Genomic DNA, 22,701 nt, shown 5'->3' on the forward strand with positions numbered 1-22,701 from the left:
TATATATATTAGGTAAAGCATCTTTATATGTATTTCGTCTGTGTATTAACTATTTGCCTGGAGTTGAGTTTTAGAAAAAAAAATGTGGGCATAGGTCTAAAGGGCCAATACACAAAAATGAAATCATTTTCATAAACATATACAATAGGTTTTAACGAGCATCTACATGTTTAAAGAATTTATCAAAGTCATAGATAATAAAGGGGGGGTATACGTTTATACACAAATGACCTTCCATCCATTAGCCTATAAAAGAAAACTATTAACTGTAATTTTGTTCCATCTCCTTTTGCCTAGCATAGTATCTAACACACAGGAAAGACTGCCATGTACACTTACACATCCAATATCACAATAAAGGCACTGTTAAGTCAAATGTTTTTTTTTCTATGTTTTAGGCCTGCATGCATACAGAGGAGAAAATGTGATAATATAATGAAATAAAGGGCACCATGTCACCTACAGAAACTTTGCCGTCCACGACCATGGCCTGTGGGTCCTCTCCACAAATTGCTGCCCTTACAAAGTTTGATCATTGTTGGCTCTTCTACATAATTCATACAATGTACCTTTTTTCTTCGGGGTATATAGATCCTTTGAAGACCAAGAACCAACTTGACTCCTGACCTGGACTGATCTTTAACAGTTTGTAAGACTGATCTTGAGGTTAGGCACATTGGCTGAACTTCTGAACTGCATAGGGTACAAAAGAAGTGCTGAGAACCACACACATGGGCAGAAGTGGCCATCATACAGTCACTTTTATGATTCCACCCATTCAATTTAATATAATGATTTTCTACAAAGTAACTTAGATCCTGAAAGGGCCTTCTGCTATTCAGCAGACTTTCGGAACATATGGTTTATAAGTCTATACAGAGCAATTCATGTCAGTACGCATTTGGATGATATACCAGTATTTAACCGAGGAATGCATATTATATATTTGATATATGATAGTGGTTGGCGCTAGCTGATTAAGTCAGGTTTCACCTTTTGGGGACTGTTTAGACCCCAGTGAGGTTGCTCCACCATACTTGTCTTGCACATTCTACATATCTTATATCTGTCATATTGAAGTATTGTATATGAACTGCTCAGAATGGTTCACAAGAGGATCGTTGTTTGTTTTATTTATAGTTTAGGGTTTCTTCCAAAAAAAGGAGATATATATACAGATGCTATATCTATATTAGTGAGAGATCCATTAGATATTTTTTTTTCTTTTTCTTGATCACTGATTCAATATTACAAGCTGCTATAAACCTCGTAAATATGTTTCATCCCATCCATAGGCCTGTGGCTACTAATTTAACTGTAAACACCAAATCTACCCCAAATGGTGGCACCTTACAACAATTTTATATGAAGCCTGGAAGATCCTTAAACAGCTGTCTACGCTGTGTATGAGAGGTAGCTGCCTACTATTCTACTCATATTGTGTATGAGAGGTGACTGCAAACCTCTTCTACCCATACTGTGTGTGAGAGGCGGCTGAAGACTCCTTCTAGCCATACCGTGTATGAGAGGTGACTGTAGACCTATTCAACCCATACTCTGTATGAGAGGCAGCTGCAAACTCCTTCTACTCATTCCATGTATGAGAGGCAACTGCCTGATATTAAACCCATACTGAGTATAAAAGGCAGCTGCAGATTTCATCTACCAATGCTATGTTTGAGACGCAGCTTCCAGCTATTCTACCCTACTGTGTATTAGAGGGGGCTGTGGACCTATGTACCTACCTATGTACTAGTATGAGAAGCAACCACCTTCTATTCCACTTATGCTGCATATGAGAGCCATTGCCTTTCATGCACATTATAAGTGGAATAGTAATTCTTCTTCCTACGTATATTATATTTGAGAGGTGACTTGTTATTATTCCACTACTATTGCGTATGAAAGCTGTCTCTTATATGCAGTATGAATAGTATGTAGAGCACTCCTTCTAATCATATTGTTCAAGTGAGGCATATAGGAGTCGGCTGCATATTCCTTCTACCCATACTGTATATGAGAGGTGGCTGTCTTCTTCTTCTACCCATCCTGCCTATGAGAGTCGGCTGCCTACTCCTTCTACCCATACTGTGTAGAAGAGGTGGTTGTCTTCTTCTTCTACCCATACTGCCTATGAGAGTCGGCTGCCTACTCCTTCTACCCATACTGTGTAGAAGAGGTGGTTGTCTTCTTCTTCTGCCAATACTGCCTATGAGAGGCAGCTGCCTACTCCTTCTACCCATTCTGTGTAGAAGAGGTGGTTGTCTTCTTCTTCTACCAATACTGCCTATAAGAGGCGGCTGCCGACTCCTTCTACCCATACTGTGTAGAAGAGGTGGTTGTCTTCTTCTTCTGCCAATACTGCCTATGAGAGGCGGCTGCCTACTCCTTCTACCCATTCTGTGTAGAAGAGGTGGTTGTCTTCTTCTTCTACCAATACTTCCTATGAGAGTTGGCTGCCTACTCCTTCTACCCATTCTGTGTAGAAGAGGTGGTTGTCTTCTTCTTCTACCAATACTGCCTATGAGAGGGTGCTGCCTACTCCTTCTACCCATGCTGTGTAGAAGAGGTGGCTGTCTTCTTCTTCTGACAATACTGCCTATGAGAGGTAGCTGTCCGCTCCCCCACTGATACTATGGAAGAGAGGCAGCTGCCTTCACCTTCTACCCATAGTATGTATGGGGGGACAGCTGTCTAATTCTTCTACTGATAATGTGTATGAGAGGCAGCTACCTACCCCTTCTACCCATACTGTGTAATGCTGTTTTCGAACAACACCAACATATGCAGAGGTCAAGGGCATTTATTCACTTTGCTAATCATAAAAGACCACCTCAAAACACATGCGCTTATTTTCCTAATCTGCAAAGGTCAAGAACACAAATTCAATCATGATTCTTGCAATGAAAGCCATCACGATCTGACAAATAATTAAATAATTATGTTTCCCTTTAAGAAATCTCTTCTGTAACCCATGGAAATACAGATCTAGATTAAAACATCAGGAACAAAATTTTCACTCTCATTCATTTCCATTTCAGTTAATTATAGCCTGGAGCTTTGTAGCAGTCCAGGCTCTAGTCTTTTGAAGCCTGGAATGGCCTACAGTAAAGCGGCTTTTCACAAGTGCAGACTTTGATGAAAAAAAATAAAGGTGATTCGGCTTGCAGTTTTAATGGTTTAATTTGACAAGCGATTGCTGTAAAGCGCTGTTTTGATGCAGGACCCAAAGATCCTTGAGAGGGAGGACTAATATGTTAAATGGGACAGAAGTAAATGCAGCACAAGCAAATTTAGCAAGTCCTTACCTCTTGTAAGGCATATATATCCTGAAGGTTAGTTCATGTAGCAATTAAGATGGAAAAGTAACAGCCTCTAGATTTGCTAATATCACAGCTCATCTCAGGTAGAAGCAGCTATTTCTTTGCCACATTTGCAAACCCCAACACTCTATCATACTACGGTGCTACATACCGCTGTATGCATCAAAACGTTTGCCGCAGTTAAAGCTTTATAAAAAAAATTCGCCAAATGTAATCTTGGTGTTCTGTAGTTAAGGGACGTTCACGACAAACTTGTATAAGACTTAAAAATTGTGTATAAGACTTAAAAATTGCGCATCATAAAAACACACCCCTTGCCAATTTTGCTACAAATCTAACAACGCGAAAGAAAATAAAAAAAAACAGATTTAAACGTAGCTTACTCCGTTTTAAATGTTACAAAGTCGTTCTCTCCTCTGAAACATTGATAATGAGAAGCGATGGATGATAATTTATAGTATACAGCTTACAAAAAAGTCAACTACAATACAAAAATTCTGACACTACAATAAAAGGTGACAAGGTATGTATTTTAGGTCAGTGGCACCTAGATTTACTCCACAGCATACGTACAGATAGCTAAGTGGCTTTGAGTGTTGTAAGTTGCACTGCCATTCAAAAGTTAGAAGGTTGTATGCTATGCTGTGATTTTTAACGAATGTCACCAATACATCATAGCTACCAAATAAATTCCTTTTTTTTTTAAATCCTAAAAATAAGTCAAGGCAAAGGAATGGAAACTGGTCAAAGCCTGGATATTTGGATATATTATCAATGACGCAGCATAACCACTTTATACGTGAAATATAACTTTAGTTCCATTTTGTACAGTGCTCTTAATGGGTACGCAATCTCTCTGTGTGTATATATATATATATATATATATATATATAAATAAAATATACACACCCTGTATTTATTTCAGCACGTATAGCTAACCTTAAAACAGCATACATAAATGGCATCCAACTCATTAACTTGCACTTTTTTAAAGGTTTATTGGCATTCAGCATAATAAAGATATTACATAGTATACTGTACAAACACTGTACCTATCTATTGATTCTTAATATATATGTAAAACATTTTTGGACTTTCCAGGGGGTAAAGTGTGCTCTTTATAAAATTCATCAAGGTTCAATCAGACTCCACCAGCACAGATACCCTATTATAGGGAAAGAGAATTCTAGTCTTAGCTAGTGTCATCTCCATAGTCATGGCTTTAAATCTCCATATCACCAAGTTTAAACTAGGGATGTAAGCAAAAATGTATACTTTTCTGCATTGGAACGGTTTTATTTTAGCAATTTTATTTTATTTCTTTAGTATCACTGTTGGGACTTGGAAATTAAATAGAGGAAATATATATACTGTTTCTAAGACAATACTACATTATTATTTTTTGGGGGATCTATATGCAGTATACACCCCTCACAAGATTTGTATGCCTTAAGAGGTTTTATGCTGGCTTTCTTGATGTAATGGTTAATTATCGCATTAGGGATGTAGATTTCCAGATCCATAACTGGCTTAAAAATATATAAAATATGAGCATCATATATTCCCATGTATCTCTGGGCATGACAAACAACTCTTTGAAGTATGTCAAGCCAGGGTTTTTTTTTTGTTTGTTTACAACATACCCTGGCTACCAAATCCGGAAAATATATCTAACATATAAAATGTGTAGCAAACATATTACATGCACCCGCTCATACCCAGGTTCCAAACCATAAAAATGTAATTGCGTTCTCCATGTTTGTACATGGTAATTCTAAATTTCATATATATGATATCATGGTTTATGCAAGGTCTGGAAGGACTCCCATAATTTTGACTCATTACCAAAATCAATATAGTGGGTGGAGAAAGCAAATTTAAGATGGTGGCTACATTTGTTTTTAGAAGTGAAAGGATCTGAAGATAACAGATTACTGCTGATGATATTAATGAAGATAATAATAATATACATTACATTATACAAAAAGAAAAATAAACAGTATAGCCCTTCATATATTTTAGTACTCATCTGCCCAAAGTTTAGACACAAAAAAACATGGTGCTATAAAAAAGTTGTTGCTGTCCAGGTAATGGTATGATCAATAGCTACCACAGCTGTAGCATTAGTGAGCAAAAAATTTCCACCCATTATTTTCTGCAACAAAAAATAACTACAGGTATAAATCTCTGCTTCCCGGCATAGTAAAAGAATATAAAGGATAACAGGGTGAGTGTAAAAACACCTCTTAAAAGCCCAGCATCCATAGTAAAAGTTTACTTTGAATTCCACCATACTCCTACAAGAGCTATGCATTTTGCATTCCCCATAACTTTTGAAGACTCTAAACTATAAAATAAATATGTCAATATTTCACTGCAGTAATCCAAAAGGCATAAGTTCCTATCTTTTATCTATACAACCGAAGCAGCAGTCGTAACTCTCCCTGGAAAATTAAAAAAACATTTGAAAATAGATTTTTATTTTAAATATCTATTCTTTAAAATGTAATGGTGATGTTTACACCAGACGTGTAGGGCACATGCAGCAATAGATTATTCTTAAAAAAAAAAATCTCTAGGAAAAGTTATTTGATACACTACACTATTTTTTGTTCTATCTCTAAGCCTAGAAATTGGCAACAGTAAGCCATACCAAAAGCAAGAAAAATACACAATACATGGATAACTACTGAAATGCTTTAATAAATAGACACCGCAAAGCCAGAGACTTTACATTTTCTATGTATATTTAAAAAAACAGATTTGAATTTTCCCACAATGTTTTCCATTTGTTACCATTATAGTTTTATGTGCGAGATAACGTTATCATTAAACATCCTCTACAAAATGAAGGACTCGAATGGCACGTTTCTCCTAATATTAAGAAACAATGTAATAACTAGAAATAATTAAATGTGTATTAAATCGCACAAATTAAAATGTGATAATGTTAATTTTACAGCTGAAGATCACATAAAAGGTGTCTGCATTAAATTTGTAATTGGCAGTATACATGTAAAAATAAATGCAAGTTATGAGTGGGTTAATGCCTTTTAAACTGTGTTTTGAGTGTCTTTTTTCTTTTGCCATGGATTTAATGTTTGGATCTGGTCCAAAACAATTGCACAAGCCAAATTTTGCTGGAAAAAAAAAATCTGTTTATATACTCTCTTTCACGAAGGCACTAGAAAATAATTTATGTAGAGGCCGGATTTACCAAGGGAGTGGTGTGGAGGAGGAGGCAGCACACACATTGAAATGCAATCACACATTAAAAATAGGTAGTTTGATAACATAATCAGAGGGCAACAGACATTCCAAAGCTTCTAAAGGCAACTTTACAAAAGCCTGAAAGGGAACAATATCATATGCTATCATTTAGCGTCCTGATGTCATGTGGACAACTGATATGCCGAACACTTTCACTGTTTATATAAACACATTTCATGTTTACCTTGATTAACGCCTCAAAGGCCAACTTCCTCTTAGATTAAAAAAAAAAGCATAAAACAAAAACATTTAGCGGATGAATGTCTTTTGAGGGATCAGCAGAAGAAACCTTTCTGATTTCAAATGTATTATTTGGAACAGCAGAATCAAGGCTTTTTTTTTTTTTTTTTTAAAGACTTCCTATATTCTAAAAGAAATGACAGCTCATGTTTGTCTCTTATCTTTGGCGAATTATGGATTTTAAAAATATTTTAAGGAAAAAAAGGTTTGGTGACGTGGGAACCTTTAATTGCAAGAAGGAGAAATATGCAATCAGATCTACAAATTTTGTTTTATGATCACACATATAGATAGAAGGAACAAAATTTTATTTAGTCGTACACAGCATAGGGTGCTCATAAAGCAGAAAAAAAAGGTAACAACATAATTGAAGGAGCAATCCACAGCCGAGGTGTTGAACACTGTGTTAAAACCACTGTGATAAACAGCCTGGCAATTCATCTAAATCAGTGTCAGAGCAAAGCAGCATCCTGCAGGCTCTTTTTTTTTTGGAGCATTGAATGGCTTGTGCAGTTCTAGTGCCTTTGGTCATTTCTCAAAAAGTTGAAGCCTGGGTGCTAAAGCCTTACTACTGTTTACAATGTATGTGCTCCCCAGCACCATGTCAGGATCAGATAACGGCACTTTGCAAACCACAAGCAGAAGGCTCCTTCTTCACAAGCCTCCTACTGTAGATGGAAAACCACTGACTGTATCTTGGGGCATGCCTGTAATTGATGGCTGAACGGCTGAAGTGTCCAGCAGCCAGGGTTATTTAGCATTGCTGAAACTTTGAAAGTCAGGGCAAGGCAAATTTAAAGGTGCTAAGGTCACACTTAAGAATTATGGCTTTGCAAGCAGCCAACAGCGGTAAATGCGAATATAGCACATTTGTTATCCTACTGCTGCCATCAAGCAGTTAAACATACAACCAAAACAAAAACATTTTCTTTAGCTGACGCCTATAAAAAAAAAAAAAACACTTTCTCAACCGGTTGTATTGCTTGAAAAAAATGGACCTTCCAAATTTAGATAAAATGATTTCACAGGTATATCTCCAACCTATGACTACAGCTACTAAAAACCGGTGCAATAAAAACAGAACACACTTGTGGATAAAATGCATTAAAGAGGTAGTAAAGGTAAAATATACTTTATAAATAAATATGAGTTTTGCTTTTTATGTGGTATAAACAAAAAGCCAACTATAAAAGGCACGTAAATCATCCTGGCGTTTGAAGCACTTGCTCAGGAAATGACAGTAAATCACTATTTACAGGTAAATGTAAAATAAAAAAACGACGAGCGTGCAAATTTGCAAAAATACAACCTGCGCACGATCAGGTAAAATACAGGTAGTAAAAGTACATCATCATTTACGGTTAATTATTAATTGCACTTGTCAGCTGTAGTTGAGGCATAAAGCATAAAAGGGGTGCATTTTAATAGCTGTCATTTTGGAGTTAATTCTACGGCATGCAGCGAGAAGCAGCGAGGAGAAGAAAATAAAAGCAGACAGGCTGGTAAGTGGACCTACATTGAGCACTGTGCCGGTGTTGGTGCTGCCATTCTGTCTGTCCCAATCCGCTGAAGCATGCTTTGAGAGCTTTTTCCTGTAGCATGCAAGAAGATGGGCTCGCAGTGTAGAAATCCAGCATTTGCCCAGGGCTCACTGCTAGAACATCCATACAGTCAAACATGATTTCCCCCCTATACGAGATGCCTGGAAAAGTGCTTTTCCTTTAGGTGCACAGGAAAATGGCATCTAAAAGTACACCCAACTCCATCAAACTCTGCCCCTTTTTTTTGGCACGTAGGCTGTTGGTCTATTTCCCAGACCAGAATCATGAATTATGACAGACAACACAGCTAAAAGCCTGTAATTGATCCAAATGATCATTTACTATTTTCCAAGCTTCCCAGCCATTCCAGCTAAGCAGGAGAGGGTGGGGGGGGGGATGAAGAAATCCAAGCTGTCAGCTGCAGGCTAAAAGCTCTCGAAATTCCTGAAGGTGCTTGCAGGCTGCTGGAGCAGATCGTACGCCGTACCCGCTCTCTGGGTGTAAGTGAGCTGAAAGTCTGCAAAAATAACAACATTTATTCCATCTAGCACTCAGCTTCCCCCCTTCCAAAGCGAATAGATCCTTCTGCTTTTGAACAGCTCACTTCCTACTACTTGTGTCACACAAAATGAAAGATTGGATTGCCTAATATATGCGAGTGAACTCTCCATGAACCCTTCCCAGGCTGCTAACCTTCAAATGACCCAAACCGGTCTGACATCACCAACTCCCAGGATTCTCACACAGCTTAAAGACTAGCAGCAGCCCTGCAGAAACAGACAGGCGGAGAGAGATGCAGGCTGCTCGGCAAATGCTCAGCTTTATCATGTGTTGTTCTCGGCTCCACATTCTGACAGTAAATGCGCTACTTGAAACAGGAAGATAACAGGAAAACGTGCGCGCTGGCTTGATGTGTCAATCCTGACCTGTCAAGAGGTTTATTCTGCTTTAATTGTGTGCTCTGAGCAACAAAAAAAAAATGCATTTGCCCTGGATTTGATTTTTTTTTCCTAGCTGCTCTTGTAATGGTAGGATTGTAGAGAAATGTGCACTTTTCAGGCAGGATTGGCAATTTTACCGAGGCAGGCGAGATGAGATTTTAACTGCTTGTTATGGGATAAGAAATGTAACTCTTGCTTGACTGATGCTTGATTTGCAGAAGATTGATTTCAATCAAGGTAGCTTTTTTAAACATTTTTGCAAACAGAACCCCATGTGTATTTCCAGTGTCAGGAAGAATTCCCATAGACTAGGGCAATGACTAGGTGTCATCCGGCTGTGCAGGATTTTGTAGGGGGCGCTAATGAGTACTTCCAGCCTCTGGGAACACTGTTGTAAACAGAAGGTGTCTAATTTACTAGATCGTTTCTGTACGACTGCCGCCAATCTTTTTGTACAGAGAATCCCACGTGTAGATCCAATCTCAGGATTCCCATAGACCATCTGATCCCAGCAAGATCAAGGTAATGACTAGGTGTGATCCTGATGTGTAGAACTATTGTAGGGGGCGCTAATGAGCAGCTCCAAACATAAGAAACACTATTCAAAGATTGTCTAATGTACTATATTATTTCTATACGATTGTCACCAATCAATTCATTTTGTACAGAGAATCCCATGTGTAGACCCAATCTCAGGGTTCCCATATACATTCTGATCCCAGGAAGATCAAGGTAATGACTAGGTATGATCCTGATGTGTAGAACTATTGTAGGGGGCGCTAATGAGCAGCTCCAAACATAAGAAACACTATTCAAACATTGTCTAATGTACTATATTATTTCTATACGACTGTCACCAATCAATTCATTTTGTACAGAGAATCCCACGTGTAGACCCAATCTCAGGATTCCCATAGACATTCTGATCCCAGGAAGATCAAGGTAATGACTAGGTATGATCCTGATGTGTAGAACTATTGTAGGGGGCGCTAATGAGCAGCTCCAAACATAGGAAACACTATTCAAACATTGTCTAATGTACTATATTATTTCTATACGATTGTCATCAATCAATTCTTTTTGTATAGTGAATCCCACGTGTAGACCCAATCTCAGGATTCCCATAGACCATCTGATCCCAAGAAGATCAAGGTAATGACTAGGTGTGATCCTGATGTGTAGAACTATTGTAGGGGCGCCAATGAGCAGTTCTAAACAGTAGAAACACTATTATTTATTTATTTCAGGTACTTATATAGTGCTGTCAATTTACGCAGCACTTTACATATATATAGTACATTCACATCAGTTCCTAACCCTCAAGAGGTGTACAATCTAAGGTCCCTAACTCACATTCATACATACACATACTAGGGCCAATTTAGACAGGAGCCAATTAACCTACCAGCATGTCTTTAGAGAGTGGGACAAAACCGGAGTACCTGGAGGAAACCCACGCAGGCACAGGGAGAACATGCAAACTCCAGGCAGGTGGTGCCGTGGTCAGGATTTGAACCAGCAACCCTAGTGCTGCCAGGCGGAAGTGCTAACCATTTAGCCACTGTGCTCAAAGCTTGTCTAATTTACTAGATCATTTCTGTACACCTGTCACCAATCAATTCATTTTGTACAGAGAATCCCATGTGTAGATCCAATCTCAGGATTCCCATAGACATTCTGATCCCAAGAAGATCAAGGTAATGACTAGGTGTGATCCTGATGTGTAGAACTATTGTAGGGGGCGATAATGAGCAGCTCCAAACATAAGAAACACTATTCAAAGATTGTCTAATTTACTAGATCATTTCTGTATGACTGTTGCCAATTAATTCTTTTTGTACAGAGAATCCCATGTGCAGATCCAATCTCAGGATTCCCATAGACATTCTGATCACAGGAAGATTGAGGTAATGACTAGGTGTGATCCTGATGTGTAGAACTTGTGTAGGGGGTGCTAATGAGCAGTTTCAAACAGTCAAAACACTATTCAAAGATTGTCTAATTTACTATATTATTTCTGTACGACTGTCACCAATCAATTCATTTTGTACAGAGAATCCCACGTGTAGACCCAATCTCAGGATTCCCATAGACATTCTGATCCCAGGAAGACCAAGGTAATGACTAGGTGTGATCCTGATGTGTAGAACTATTGTAGGGGGCGATAATGAGCAGCTCCAAACAGTAGAAACACTATTCTAATATTGTGTAATTTACTAGATCATTTCTGTACGACTGTCGCCAATCAATTCTTTTTCTACAGAAAATCTCACGTGTAGATCCAGTCTCAGGATTCCCATAGACCAGGGATGTCAAACTGGCGGCCCTCTGGCTGTTGCTAAACTACAAATCCCATTATGCCTCTGCCTTTGGGAGTCATGCTTGTAACTGTCAATCTTGCAATGCCTCATGGGATTTGTAGTTTGGCAACAGCTGGAGGGCCACCAGTTTGACACCCGTGCCATAGACATTCTGATCCCAGGAAGACCAAGGTAATGACTAGATGTGATCCGGATGTGTAGAACTATTATAGGGGGTGATAATGAGCAGCTCCAAACAGTAGAAACACTACTCAAAGATTGTCTAATTTACTGGATCATTTCTGTACGACTGTCGCCAATCTTTCTTTTTGTAAAGGGAATCCCATGTGTAGACCCAATCTCAGGATTCCCATAGACATTCTGATCCCAGGAAGACCAAAGTAATGACTAGGTGTGATCCTGATGTGCAGAACTATTATAGGGGGCGATAATAAGCAGTTCCAAACAGTAGAAACACTATTCTGAGATCGTCTAATTTACTAGATCATTTCTGTACAACTGTCACCAATCAATTCTTTTTGTACAGAGAATCCCACGTGTAGATCCAGTCTCAGGATTCCCATAGACATTCTGATCCCAGGAAGACCAAAGTAATGACTAGGTATGATCCTGATGTGCAGAACTATTATAGGGGGCGATAATGAGCAGCTCCAAACAGTAGAAACATTATTCTGAGATCGTCTAATTTACTAGATCATTTCTGTACAACTGTCACCAATCAATTCTTTTTGTACAGAGAATCCCACGTGTAGATCCAGTCTCAGGATTCCCATAGACCAGGGATGTCAAACTGGTGGCCCTCCAGCTGCTGCCTAAACTACAAGTGGACAATCATTCCATTTTGTACAGAGAAAGCGTATCTCCAGTTTCAGGATTTTCGAACACAGTCTGATCCCAAGAAGACTAGGGCAATGACTAGGTGTGATCATGATGTGTAGAACTATTGTACGAGGTGCTAATGAGTGCTGGTAACACTATTGTAAACAGTATTAATTTAGTAGATTTCTGTAGGACTGTCGCCAATCATTCCTTTTTGTACAGAGAATCCCACACGTAGCTCCAATCTCAGGATTCCCATAGACATTCTGATCCCAGGAAGATCTGTATAGAACTTTTGAAGGGGCGCTAATAAGCACTTCCAACCACTAGAAACACTATTCAGAGATTGTTTAATTAACTAGATTATTCTTGTACGACTGTCGCCAATCAATTCTTTTTGTACAGATCATCCCATGTGTATCCAGTCCAGGGTGGATAAAAATCAATGATTTTTTTTTAAAAAATCAAACAAATCGGATTTTTTTAATGTAAATCGGATTTTTTTTAATTTAAATCGGATTTTTTTAAATAAAATGCTTTTTGAGGAAAATATATTACCATCCAAAGGTTATTCCATCATGAAATAATGATTAGTTTTTTAATTATGTAGAATAAGGCTGTAAATGTTTAATTTTTTTGGTAAATAAATTCCATTAAACCATTCACAATGTCATGCTCTTCCAGAGGTTTTTGTAAGATTATTGGGCAGTTTCTCTGCCTACAAGATATTATCACAGATGCTTGGTTTACTTTTGCAGTTCTCAAAACTGAATTTGACTCAGCGGAGATCACATGCCTCTTCTTCACAGCAAAAATGTTAGAACATGAACAGAGTTAAGAAAAAGACCTTCATCCTAACTTCTACAAACCTATGAATACAGAATCAACCCCTTCAGTGCTAAGTTTCAAGAAGTTCAATGAATAGAATAGAAACAATATTTTTCTGATTGTTTGGAGTGGAATAGATCTGCACAAGAAGAAAGTGAAACTAAGTGTGAGGAGGAAGGGCTGACAGTCTAACTTTCTTAAAATATATATATTTTGTTTAGCCAAATTAGTTAACAAACATGGATGTTTGTTTAAGCAAATAACATATGCTGTAATGTTATTGTTTCAGTTGAATAAATCTATTTAAATTGTTATTATTAAGGTAATGATTATTTTTCTCCTTCCTAAGTACAACAGAAAAGTTGTCCAAATATGAATGATTAACCTATTAAACTGGGGATAAAAAAAACTAATATGAAAAGTTATTCTAAAAATCTTCATTTACTTGCATATTAAAGTTATACCAGCAAGAATTAGTCTTTATGTAGAAAACTATGATTTAAATCAAGCCTTACTGACTAGTGATTTAAATCGTGATTTTAATCAGTTTGATTTAAATCAAATCCACCCTGATCCAGTCTCAGGATTCTCATAGACAGTCTGACCCCAGATATACTAGGGTAATGGCTAGGTGTGATCCTGATGTGTAGAACTACTGTAGGGGGCGCTAATGAGTGCTTCCAATCTCTGGATACTCTATTGTAAAAGAGATGGTCTTATTTCTGTACAACTGTCACTAGTCATTCCATTTTTGTAGAAATCATCCCATGTGTAGCTCTGTTCTCAGAATTCCCATACACAGTCTGATCCTAGGAAGACTAGGGCAGTGACTAGGTGTGATCCTGTGTGCTAAAGAGCACATCCAGCCACTAAAAACACTATTCATGGATTGTGTAATTAACTAGATCTTGTATGTACAATTGTCCCCAATCAATTCTTTTATGTGCGAATAATAGGGATTTAAAGCATATCTCTGGGGGAAAACAGTAACTCTCCCTTGCAATGGGACTTCCACTGCACTGCAAGGAACAGATACCCATATTTGTCTAGGGTGCCAAAAAACAAACACTTTTTACCTTCCTGAGCCTCTGCTCTCCCCTACGTCATCCCTCAGCATCCTCATGTCCAATGAAAGGCTAGGGCCCCTGCATCGTACTTGATGTCAGAGGGCATGTGACCTCTGGAATGTAGGGGAGTAGTTGCTGTGGGTGAGGAAACTGTGGGATTGAAGGATCAGGTATGTGCTCTTTTTGGCACCCAAAACATGACCAGCACTTTAACCTTTGCAGTACAGTGGTAACCACACTGCAGGGGAGAATTATTGTTTTCCCTGGTCATCAGCTTTAAAGTGGTTGTAAACCCTTACATATACTCAGTGAAGTAACTGGCCTCAGGTGATACACAGAGACGAAACAAATCATCCTACACACGTTGTACCTGGTTATCTGCAGTCTTCTCTTCTCCACATCCATTCAAAGTCCTGCATTTTTAGAGATAGTCTCAGAGTTCAGAAAAAAAGGGGGCTTCGAGCTACAATTACACTCTGCAGAGTTCAGTGAGGAGAACTCTGAGTGCTGATGGGAGAGAAGAAACACCCCCCCTCCACACAGCTCACAGGAACAGAGTCAATGCTGTCAATCTGCTGGAGCTCCCTCCCCTGTCACCAATTTTCTCTTGGTGTCAGAAAAACATGTCAGAAGTGATTCATGCTGATAGCAGAAGAACAAGGCAGCAGACAGAAATGACACTTAGTGCTCTGGATTGAGACAAATACACACTACAGAGGGATATGCTTTGTTCATATTTCATGTCTGAGGTTTACAACCACTTTAAGTGTTAATTGCACATGTATGTTCTTTACACTTTGAATCGCACCAAAAATTTGAAGCAGACAGGATTGCCAATAAGTGCCGAACGTGAACTTTATTAGCCACAGAACCTGAATAATTCATATGGGATTGTTAAAGGAATGAGCTGGATGCTCTGGCATCAGACACGGGGGATGAATGTTGTGTGGATGTCTTACATCCCTTCATTCTTGCATGTTAGGGAAGTCTTAGCCACTTCCCGACCAGCCATTGCATATAAACGGCAGGACGGTGGCAGTGCAGAGTCGGGTGGCCGTTTATAAATGGCCTGCCCGCACCCTGCTTGTGCACGCTCCCTGGTGCCCGCTGTGTCCTCCGGACACAGTGAAACACCGATCGTCGGACGGGACCTCTGTACGAGGTCCCGATCATGTGATCACTGATTGGCCAATTAGTGATCACATGCAAAGTAGTAAGCAAGATGTCACTTGAATGATCACAGAGGTCACATGGTACAAGCCTATTCACAACAGGCTTGTACCATGTGACAAGCTGTGACTAATCACAGCTCACTCAGTAGTTCTCAATGGCTGCAAGAATGCACACAGAGAGAAAGAGAAATGATTGCTTTTACATCCTATATGGGTGTAAAAGCAATGTGTAAAAAAAACAAAAACAAATCTTCATCACCCCCCACAAGTAGTACAGTGTCACCATGGTGACACTGTACTGCTAGGGTGACAGTATGTAAAAAAAAAAAATAATAATATAAAAAATAAAATAAAAATGTAAAAAAACATGTTTAAAAATTATAATTTTTGGTTATAAACTAATTTGGATTTTTTTTTACTAAAAAGATAACGGAATAAAGTTTGGCAAAGATTTATGATAAAATATTATGTATTTGCAAAATTTTATAAAAAAAACACTTTTTTTCAACATTTTTGGACTTTTTCATTTACATAGCAAAAAAAATAAAAATCCCAGCGGTGAATAAATACCATCAAAATAAAGCTTTATCTGTCTCAAAAAAATGGTAAAAAATTAATTTGGGTACAGTGTTGCATGACCGCGCAATTGTCATTCAAAGTGTGATAGCGCTGAAAGCTGAAAATTGCCCTGGTCAGGAAGGGGGTAAAAGTGTCCGGTCTGGAAGTGGTTAAGGTGGCCATACATGATTCATTTTTTTTTGTTCAATCAGTAGGTTGAACAAAAAAAAAAAATCAGCCAATTCTCCCATCCACACATTCAATAAGGATGGGGGGATCCTACTTGCTGAACTATTGTAATCTGACAGTGTGGAAACTTGCCCACCGCCAGTATACAATGATCAGCGTTGCCGGCTATGCCAGCACTGACCATTCAGTAAGCCCGAGAGGCTGGTTGTACACAAGTCAATCGATAAATCGATAAATCCCTGCTTGACCGGCCAAATTTCTATCCATGTATGGCCAGCTTTAGGGCCAATGCAGATCTATGCATTGTGTTAACATTTGGTAAAATGTGCTTTTTAACACACATTACTGCAATGCTCAGCAAGACACATACCACGGTCCATTACGAAGTCAATCATTTTATATAGCACCCCAATGTACTACCACAACGCACAGTATGGTTGGAAAAAATGGTGTGTATGATTTTTACTCCTTTATTGCATTGGCTGCTCATGTAAATGGTTGGTTGTCTTAACACAATCCACTTTAACACAAGGCGGCATAGTGTATAGAACTGAATGGGCCCTTAATCTCATGCTACTGAGCAATTTCAACTCTTGCCGGCAATCATTTCTTCCTCAAAACAGACTGAAGTTAATTTACTGAAGATTAGGATAAGAGGGGGTTAAAACATTACACATGAAATGCTAAATTAGATTAGGCCTTAAAGAAAACCAGGCACAGAAGATATACTAGGGCTGCCATATCTGATGTAAAAAATGCTAGTTGCCTGGCTGTCCCTCACGTCAACACCTTTCTGAGTGACCTGAAAAAACAGCATAAAATCAGAAAGATCAATCTTCTTTCCAGTCAGTAACATAGAAACTATCTCAAGGCAGTTATGACAATACTAATTTCTGGAGAAAGCAAGGTTCCAAAACATAACACAACATACCATAGGGTAGGGCAGAATGGATTTTTTCCTTTGTCACTACAGAAATGATGTATTTCTATGATGAGCCACAATGAAGATGTGTTACCTGCAGGAATCTCAGACTCTGCATGATAAAACCCATCTCGATATACACTCTGTATGCTCCCTTATACTGATGACCCATATTCATTTTTCATTTTTAAGATTTGGTTGAAATGTTAATCTTCTATATTAAATATTTTCTCTTAAGTTTCCAAACAAATTTACTGCTTTGATTATGTCCAAATTACTGTCAAATTAAATTGTGAAGTGTTACTAAACCCAGGACCCTGCATTCACTATATCTGGTCTCCCACAGTACACAGAACATGGAAATGCAATTATTTTAGTAAATATAAACTGTTAAATAACTTTTCTCATCAAGTTAGAGCAGTCTTGTGGCGTCCAACTGAGCACTGGTTAAAGCTTGTAGGAGCAGTTCTCATTCTCCTCTGACTGTCCTATGAGGCTGCATAACCTCTGACTCTCTGGACAGTGCTGATTGGCCCTGCGCTGATCACATGCACTCTCCCAAGAAAAAAAAAAAACTCTCTAGCAATACACACTAAACTGAGCATGTGCAGCTTGCCCTCAAGGCTCTGTTCTATCAGCAGAGAGATTGGGGGAAGTAGAAGAAAGGGAGGAACAGAGAAGACAGGATCAAACAGCCTTTCTATACAATGCAGAGGATTAATCCCATAGGTTCCACAACTTGATTAAGTTGTAAAAAACAATTGCCTGTTGTACCATACATGTTAGGATCACATATATCAAAAGAATTGGATAAACAAATGGATTGGAATATTTGTGGGTCCCTTCATCTAGACTACTGAAAGCTGTCCGCAGGTTGCTTGCTTTGGATTACTGCAGAATGGTTGTTGGCTTCATTAAATAAATATGAGTTTTGAGATTTTCTAGATCTAAACTGTAGCTATATATACCATTTGACCTCCAGAAGGTTTTACCTAAATCATGACCATGGCATTTTTTGCTATTCAGGACTGTGCTACTTTAACTGGCAATTGCACTGTCATGCAGCACTGTACTCAGATGAAATTTATATAATGTTTTAAGCACAAATAGAGCTTTCTTTTGATGGTATTTGATCACCAGTGTTTTTTTTTTTTATCTTTTTATTATGTAAACGAAAAAGACAACATTAAAAAAAAAAATATGTTCTACTTTCTGTTATAAAACATTTCCAATAAAATCAAATTTCTTCATACATTTAGGCCAAAATGTATTTTCCTACATGTCTTTAGTAAAAAAAAATCCAAAAAAATGTATATTAATTGGTTTGTGTAAAAGTTATAGCATCTTCAAACTATGGTATATATACTGGTATTTATGCAGCTATAAATGCTATACTAATAATAGTGATGATCAGCGACTTACAGTATGGCTGTGATAGTGTGGTGGGCAATCTGGCTTTAACAGACACTGGCTGGGAAGAACACTAACTGACACCGCTAGTGACACTAATACAGTGACAAGAGATAATACTGTACACTGTACTAATGACACTGGCTGGGAAGGGGGTTAATATCAAGGGGAAATCAAGGGGTTAATGGTGTGTCTAACAAGTGTAATGTGTGCTGCTTACAGATCTGGCTGCTTTTTCTTCTGTTGATTTCTGGTGGGAGAAACAGCCAGATCACTGTTCTGTCTACACAGAGTTCTGTGTGTTTGTAAATACAGAACTCTGTTCTGTGATTGGCCACAGCTGCTCAGCAGGTATAGAGCCAAAATCATTGGCTGAAACCTGACAAACTGGCACTGTGTCCAATCACAGCACCGATCAGCAGGCAGAGATGTACGGATACGACGCCTAGCCTGTAGCTGCTGCCCACTCGCAGTGAATGTACTGTGGGCTGGAGGCAAGTGGTCAAAACAGGGGTCTCCAAACTACAGTGGATGGGCCACATCCAACCCACTACAAGAATTTATCCAAGTTGCAGCTAGGGTCAGGGGCTTATCCTCAATGTGCAAAGATTGAGGATTAAGGTCAGGAGAGGCTGCCTATGGCCTCCGCTTCAACCCACACCTGGACTTTGTACACGAGGACCATGGTGGGACTATGATGGAAGGGGGAATTTTGATGGGAACCTTGACAAAAGGGGGACTCCAATGTGGACTCTGCTGTAATAATGTAAAGGAGACTCTGATGGGGACCCTGATGAAATCTAATGAGGACCCTGATATACAAAGGTAGAAGCAGGGGCGGACTGACAACACATGGGGCCCCCGGGCAATAGGGGATCATGGGGCCCCTGTGTCCTTGCCCAAACTCAAAAAAGCCTATGAAAAAGGTACCAGGGGCATCTCATGGGGCCCCCTACTGACCCCGGGCCCTCAAGCAGTGCCCGAGTTTCCAAATGGTCAGTCCGCCCCTGGGTAGAAGGCTCTAATGGAGATTTTTTGCATTCCACAAATATTTGTAAACTATACAATGAGACCCTCATACTGAATATTTTGGAGACCTTGTACTAAAATATACAGTATGTGAATTTTATCGGGAAATTATTTGGCCGTTGGTGACAAGGAAAAACAACTGGCACCAGCTTAACATTTCTTGGTTTTCCATTGTTTTGCCTCGTGTTACCAATCTGATGTTCTATTAAGGGCCAAGCTAAGTAATTCTTGCACATTCCTCTACTGCTGTTCTTTGTTTAAAAAAAAAAAAATTACCATTCGGAGTTTACGGATCAATGTTATTTTTATTCATTTAAAACTCAGGAATGATGTATCCTTTCTATTTGTCACAAGCTATTTGCACATAGTCCTTTGATTTCACACAGCAGAATTCATGTCCAGTGTGGTACAATGTTTGCAGATAGCCATTAATTCACAGCTCTGTCCTGATAAAGGGGCAGGCAAGGGTGAGAAGTCACATAAGCCAAATTTAATCAGAGCGCACTGCTTCTTCTTTATCAGAACAATAAGAAGGCAAACAATCAAGGGCAAGCCAGCAGCAGGTTGGGTGTTAATATCACAGCACATTTTGCCTATGGGGTGAGTCTTGTATCCCCAATCCCCCCTCCACCAGCAGTCCCCTTCAGCACAAGAGGCCACTGTTGAGGCATCCATGAAAGCCATATTTTCTTTCTCACTGCTACACTCTTTAAAATACGGCCTGCCACTTCAAAGAGCCGTTTTCTAACACTTAACTTGTAAAATGACTGCTGTCTTTGTGGCTTCTTGCACCCTTAAACACTGCTCATTATTACCTCCGTTCCTGTCCAAGCACGTGGCACTGTGTACAGTGATTGTTACTGTTGTGTCTATGACTACTATTGCCGTGTTCTACATCTGTAAACCGTTTTACTTTTGAGTGCTCTATACATTCAGACATTTTTACATCCATTATGGGCAGCACAGTGGATAAATGGTCAGCACTTTTGCTTGGCAGTACTAGAGTTGTTGGTTCAAATCCCAACCACGGCACCACCTGCCTGGAGTATGCATGTTCTCCCTGTGCCTGTGTGGGTTTCCTCCCACACACCAAAAGACATGCTAGTAGGTTAATTGGATCCTAGTATTTGTATGTATGAATGTAAGTTAGGGACCTTATAGATTGTACACCCCTTGAGGGTTAGGGATTGAGGTGAATATAATATATATATATGTAAAGCGCTGCATAAATTGACAGCGCTACAAAAGTACCTTTAATAAATTATCATGTGCCAGATGACTGTGGCTAAAGTTGGCCATAGATGGGCAGATATTTCCCCAAGAACAACACCTGCTCTTACTTGCATGAATCCCCATTAAAGCGGAGTTCCACTCACCGTGTCAAAATTAAAAGTCAGCAGCTACAAAAACTGTAGCTGCTGACTTTTAAAAAACAGCCACTTACCTGTCCCATAGTCCTACGTTGCCCCTGCCGCAGCCCGTTTCACCGGCCGTCCTGTATTCTAGGAGGCCGACATCTTCAGTGTGGGCACCCGGCTGTGATAGCTTGCGGCTTCACAGACGGGTACACACTGCACATGCGCGAGTAGCGCTGCGCTTAATGAATGGTCCTGTAGTCTTCTGGGACCTGTCACGTGTCCCAAAATATTACAGGGAGGGAGGACACCTTCCTCTTCCGACCGCCTAGGACCAGAAGTGGAAGCGGGTACCTGTAAATTTGGGTACCCGCCCCCCAAAGGTGCCAATCCTTAATGGGGAGTGGGGGAGCAGCCCTTAAAGCGTCACTTCCCCTTTTGGGTGGAGCTCCACTCTAACCTCCCTGGCGGACTGATTATGTCAGTATTTTTGTGCTCAAAGCGGTATATTGTTTTCAATGAAAATATATTGTTTTTTTATTGTAGGCCTGTAATTCTTAGGAATAACTCACTGAAATCTATCCAAACAGGAGTCTAGTAAACATTCCGGGTATGATAAAGCTTGAAACACGAAATAATAAATTATAATATAATAAATAATCATAAAAAATAATAATATAATAATAATACATTTAATTCAATAATGTCATCAAACCAAAAACACTGAAATTTTAAATAAAGCGCCAAGTTCGCACATCACTGAGCTCAGTCGTAGAATTGTTTTCAGTGTCTGATGACGAATTTCCCCACAAATCATTATCACTCAATTCTGCAAGTGGTTCTGATTTACTATCGCTGTTCTCTAGCTGGTCTAAAACCGCTTTTGACCTAAAGGGACACTTTTTGGATGCCATGGACGTTTCTCAGTTTCCAGGCAAAAAGAACAGTAAAAATGCAGGCAGGGCACAGGACAAAATGTATGTGAAATGCTTTGATACAGTAATGTAATACTATCAGATTTTAGTGTATTGAGTGAATGTCAAATTTTTACATTTTTGAAATTCCTGTCGGTTCCATCTCCATAACGTCCTGACGCTCGCAGGGAACAGAACCTGGAAGACGTAAGCCGGCATCGGCCGGAGGACATGGCAGGGGACGCTGCGGGGGGACATCGCGGGACCGCAGGACAAGGTAAGTGTTCGAGGGATTCCAGAGCAACGCTGCAGTGTAATCCCGAGTGTAGCTAGGGGTTACCGCTTCTGGTACTGAAACTTAACACCGAGCTACACTCAGGAATACCGCCAGGGGGGTTAAAGGATGAGTTTACCTTTGGAACATGTTACATCCCAGATGGAAGAAAAATATATTTGAAATATATATTAAAAATATATTTCAATAAAAACAAAAAAAATTATATACTGCATGTTGAAATGCATTTTTATTACAAAATATATGAAAAATATTTTTAAAAATATAATATTTTTAAAAATATATGAAAAATATTTTAAAAAAATACATTTTAAATATACTGTATGTCTTTGAAAATACAAATCTCCATTTTTGGAATGCATTCACAAATATATGTAAAAATATATGTTAAAATGACTTTTTTATATGTTAAACAAAAATCTGAAGAATATATAAAAACAATATATATTTTTAAAATATATTCTTTACATTTTTTTAACATATAAAAAAGTCATTTAACATATATTT

General features: G+C 38.9%; 1 protein-coding gene across 7 annotated transcripts in view; it reads right to left on the reverse strand.

Annotated features, from left to right (window-relative positions):
- Nucleotides 1-22,701, reverse strand: part of RARB (retinoic acid receptor beta) — a 960,987-nt gene that overhangs the window by 268,752 nt on the left and 669,534 nt on the right. The window contains exon 1 of one of the 7 annotated variants that reach the window (XM_089690929.1): nt 8,350-9,186. The exons of 5 other annotated variants lie outside the window; for them this stretch is intronic. In XM_089690929.1, coding sequence (XP_089547055.1) covers nt 8,350-8,512 — 163 coding nt within the window. In that variant the 5' untranslated portion in view covers nt 8,513-9,186. Of the gene's footprint in view, nt 1-8,349; nt 9,187-22,701 lie in introns of those variants that run through there. One more of the 7 variants, XM_089690938.1, reaches the window with a different exon arrangement.

The sequence above is a fragment of the Staurois parvus genome, unplaced genomic scaffold, assembly GCF_062004578.1.
Source record: "Staurois parvus isolate SC_StPar_1 unplaced genomic scaffold, SC_StPar_1.0 ptg000021l, whole genome shotgun sequence".
NCBI lineage: Eukaryota > Metazoa > Chordata > Amphibia > Anura > Ranidae > Staurois > Staurois parvus.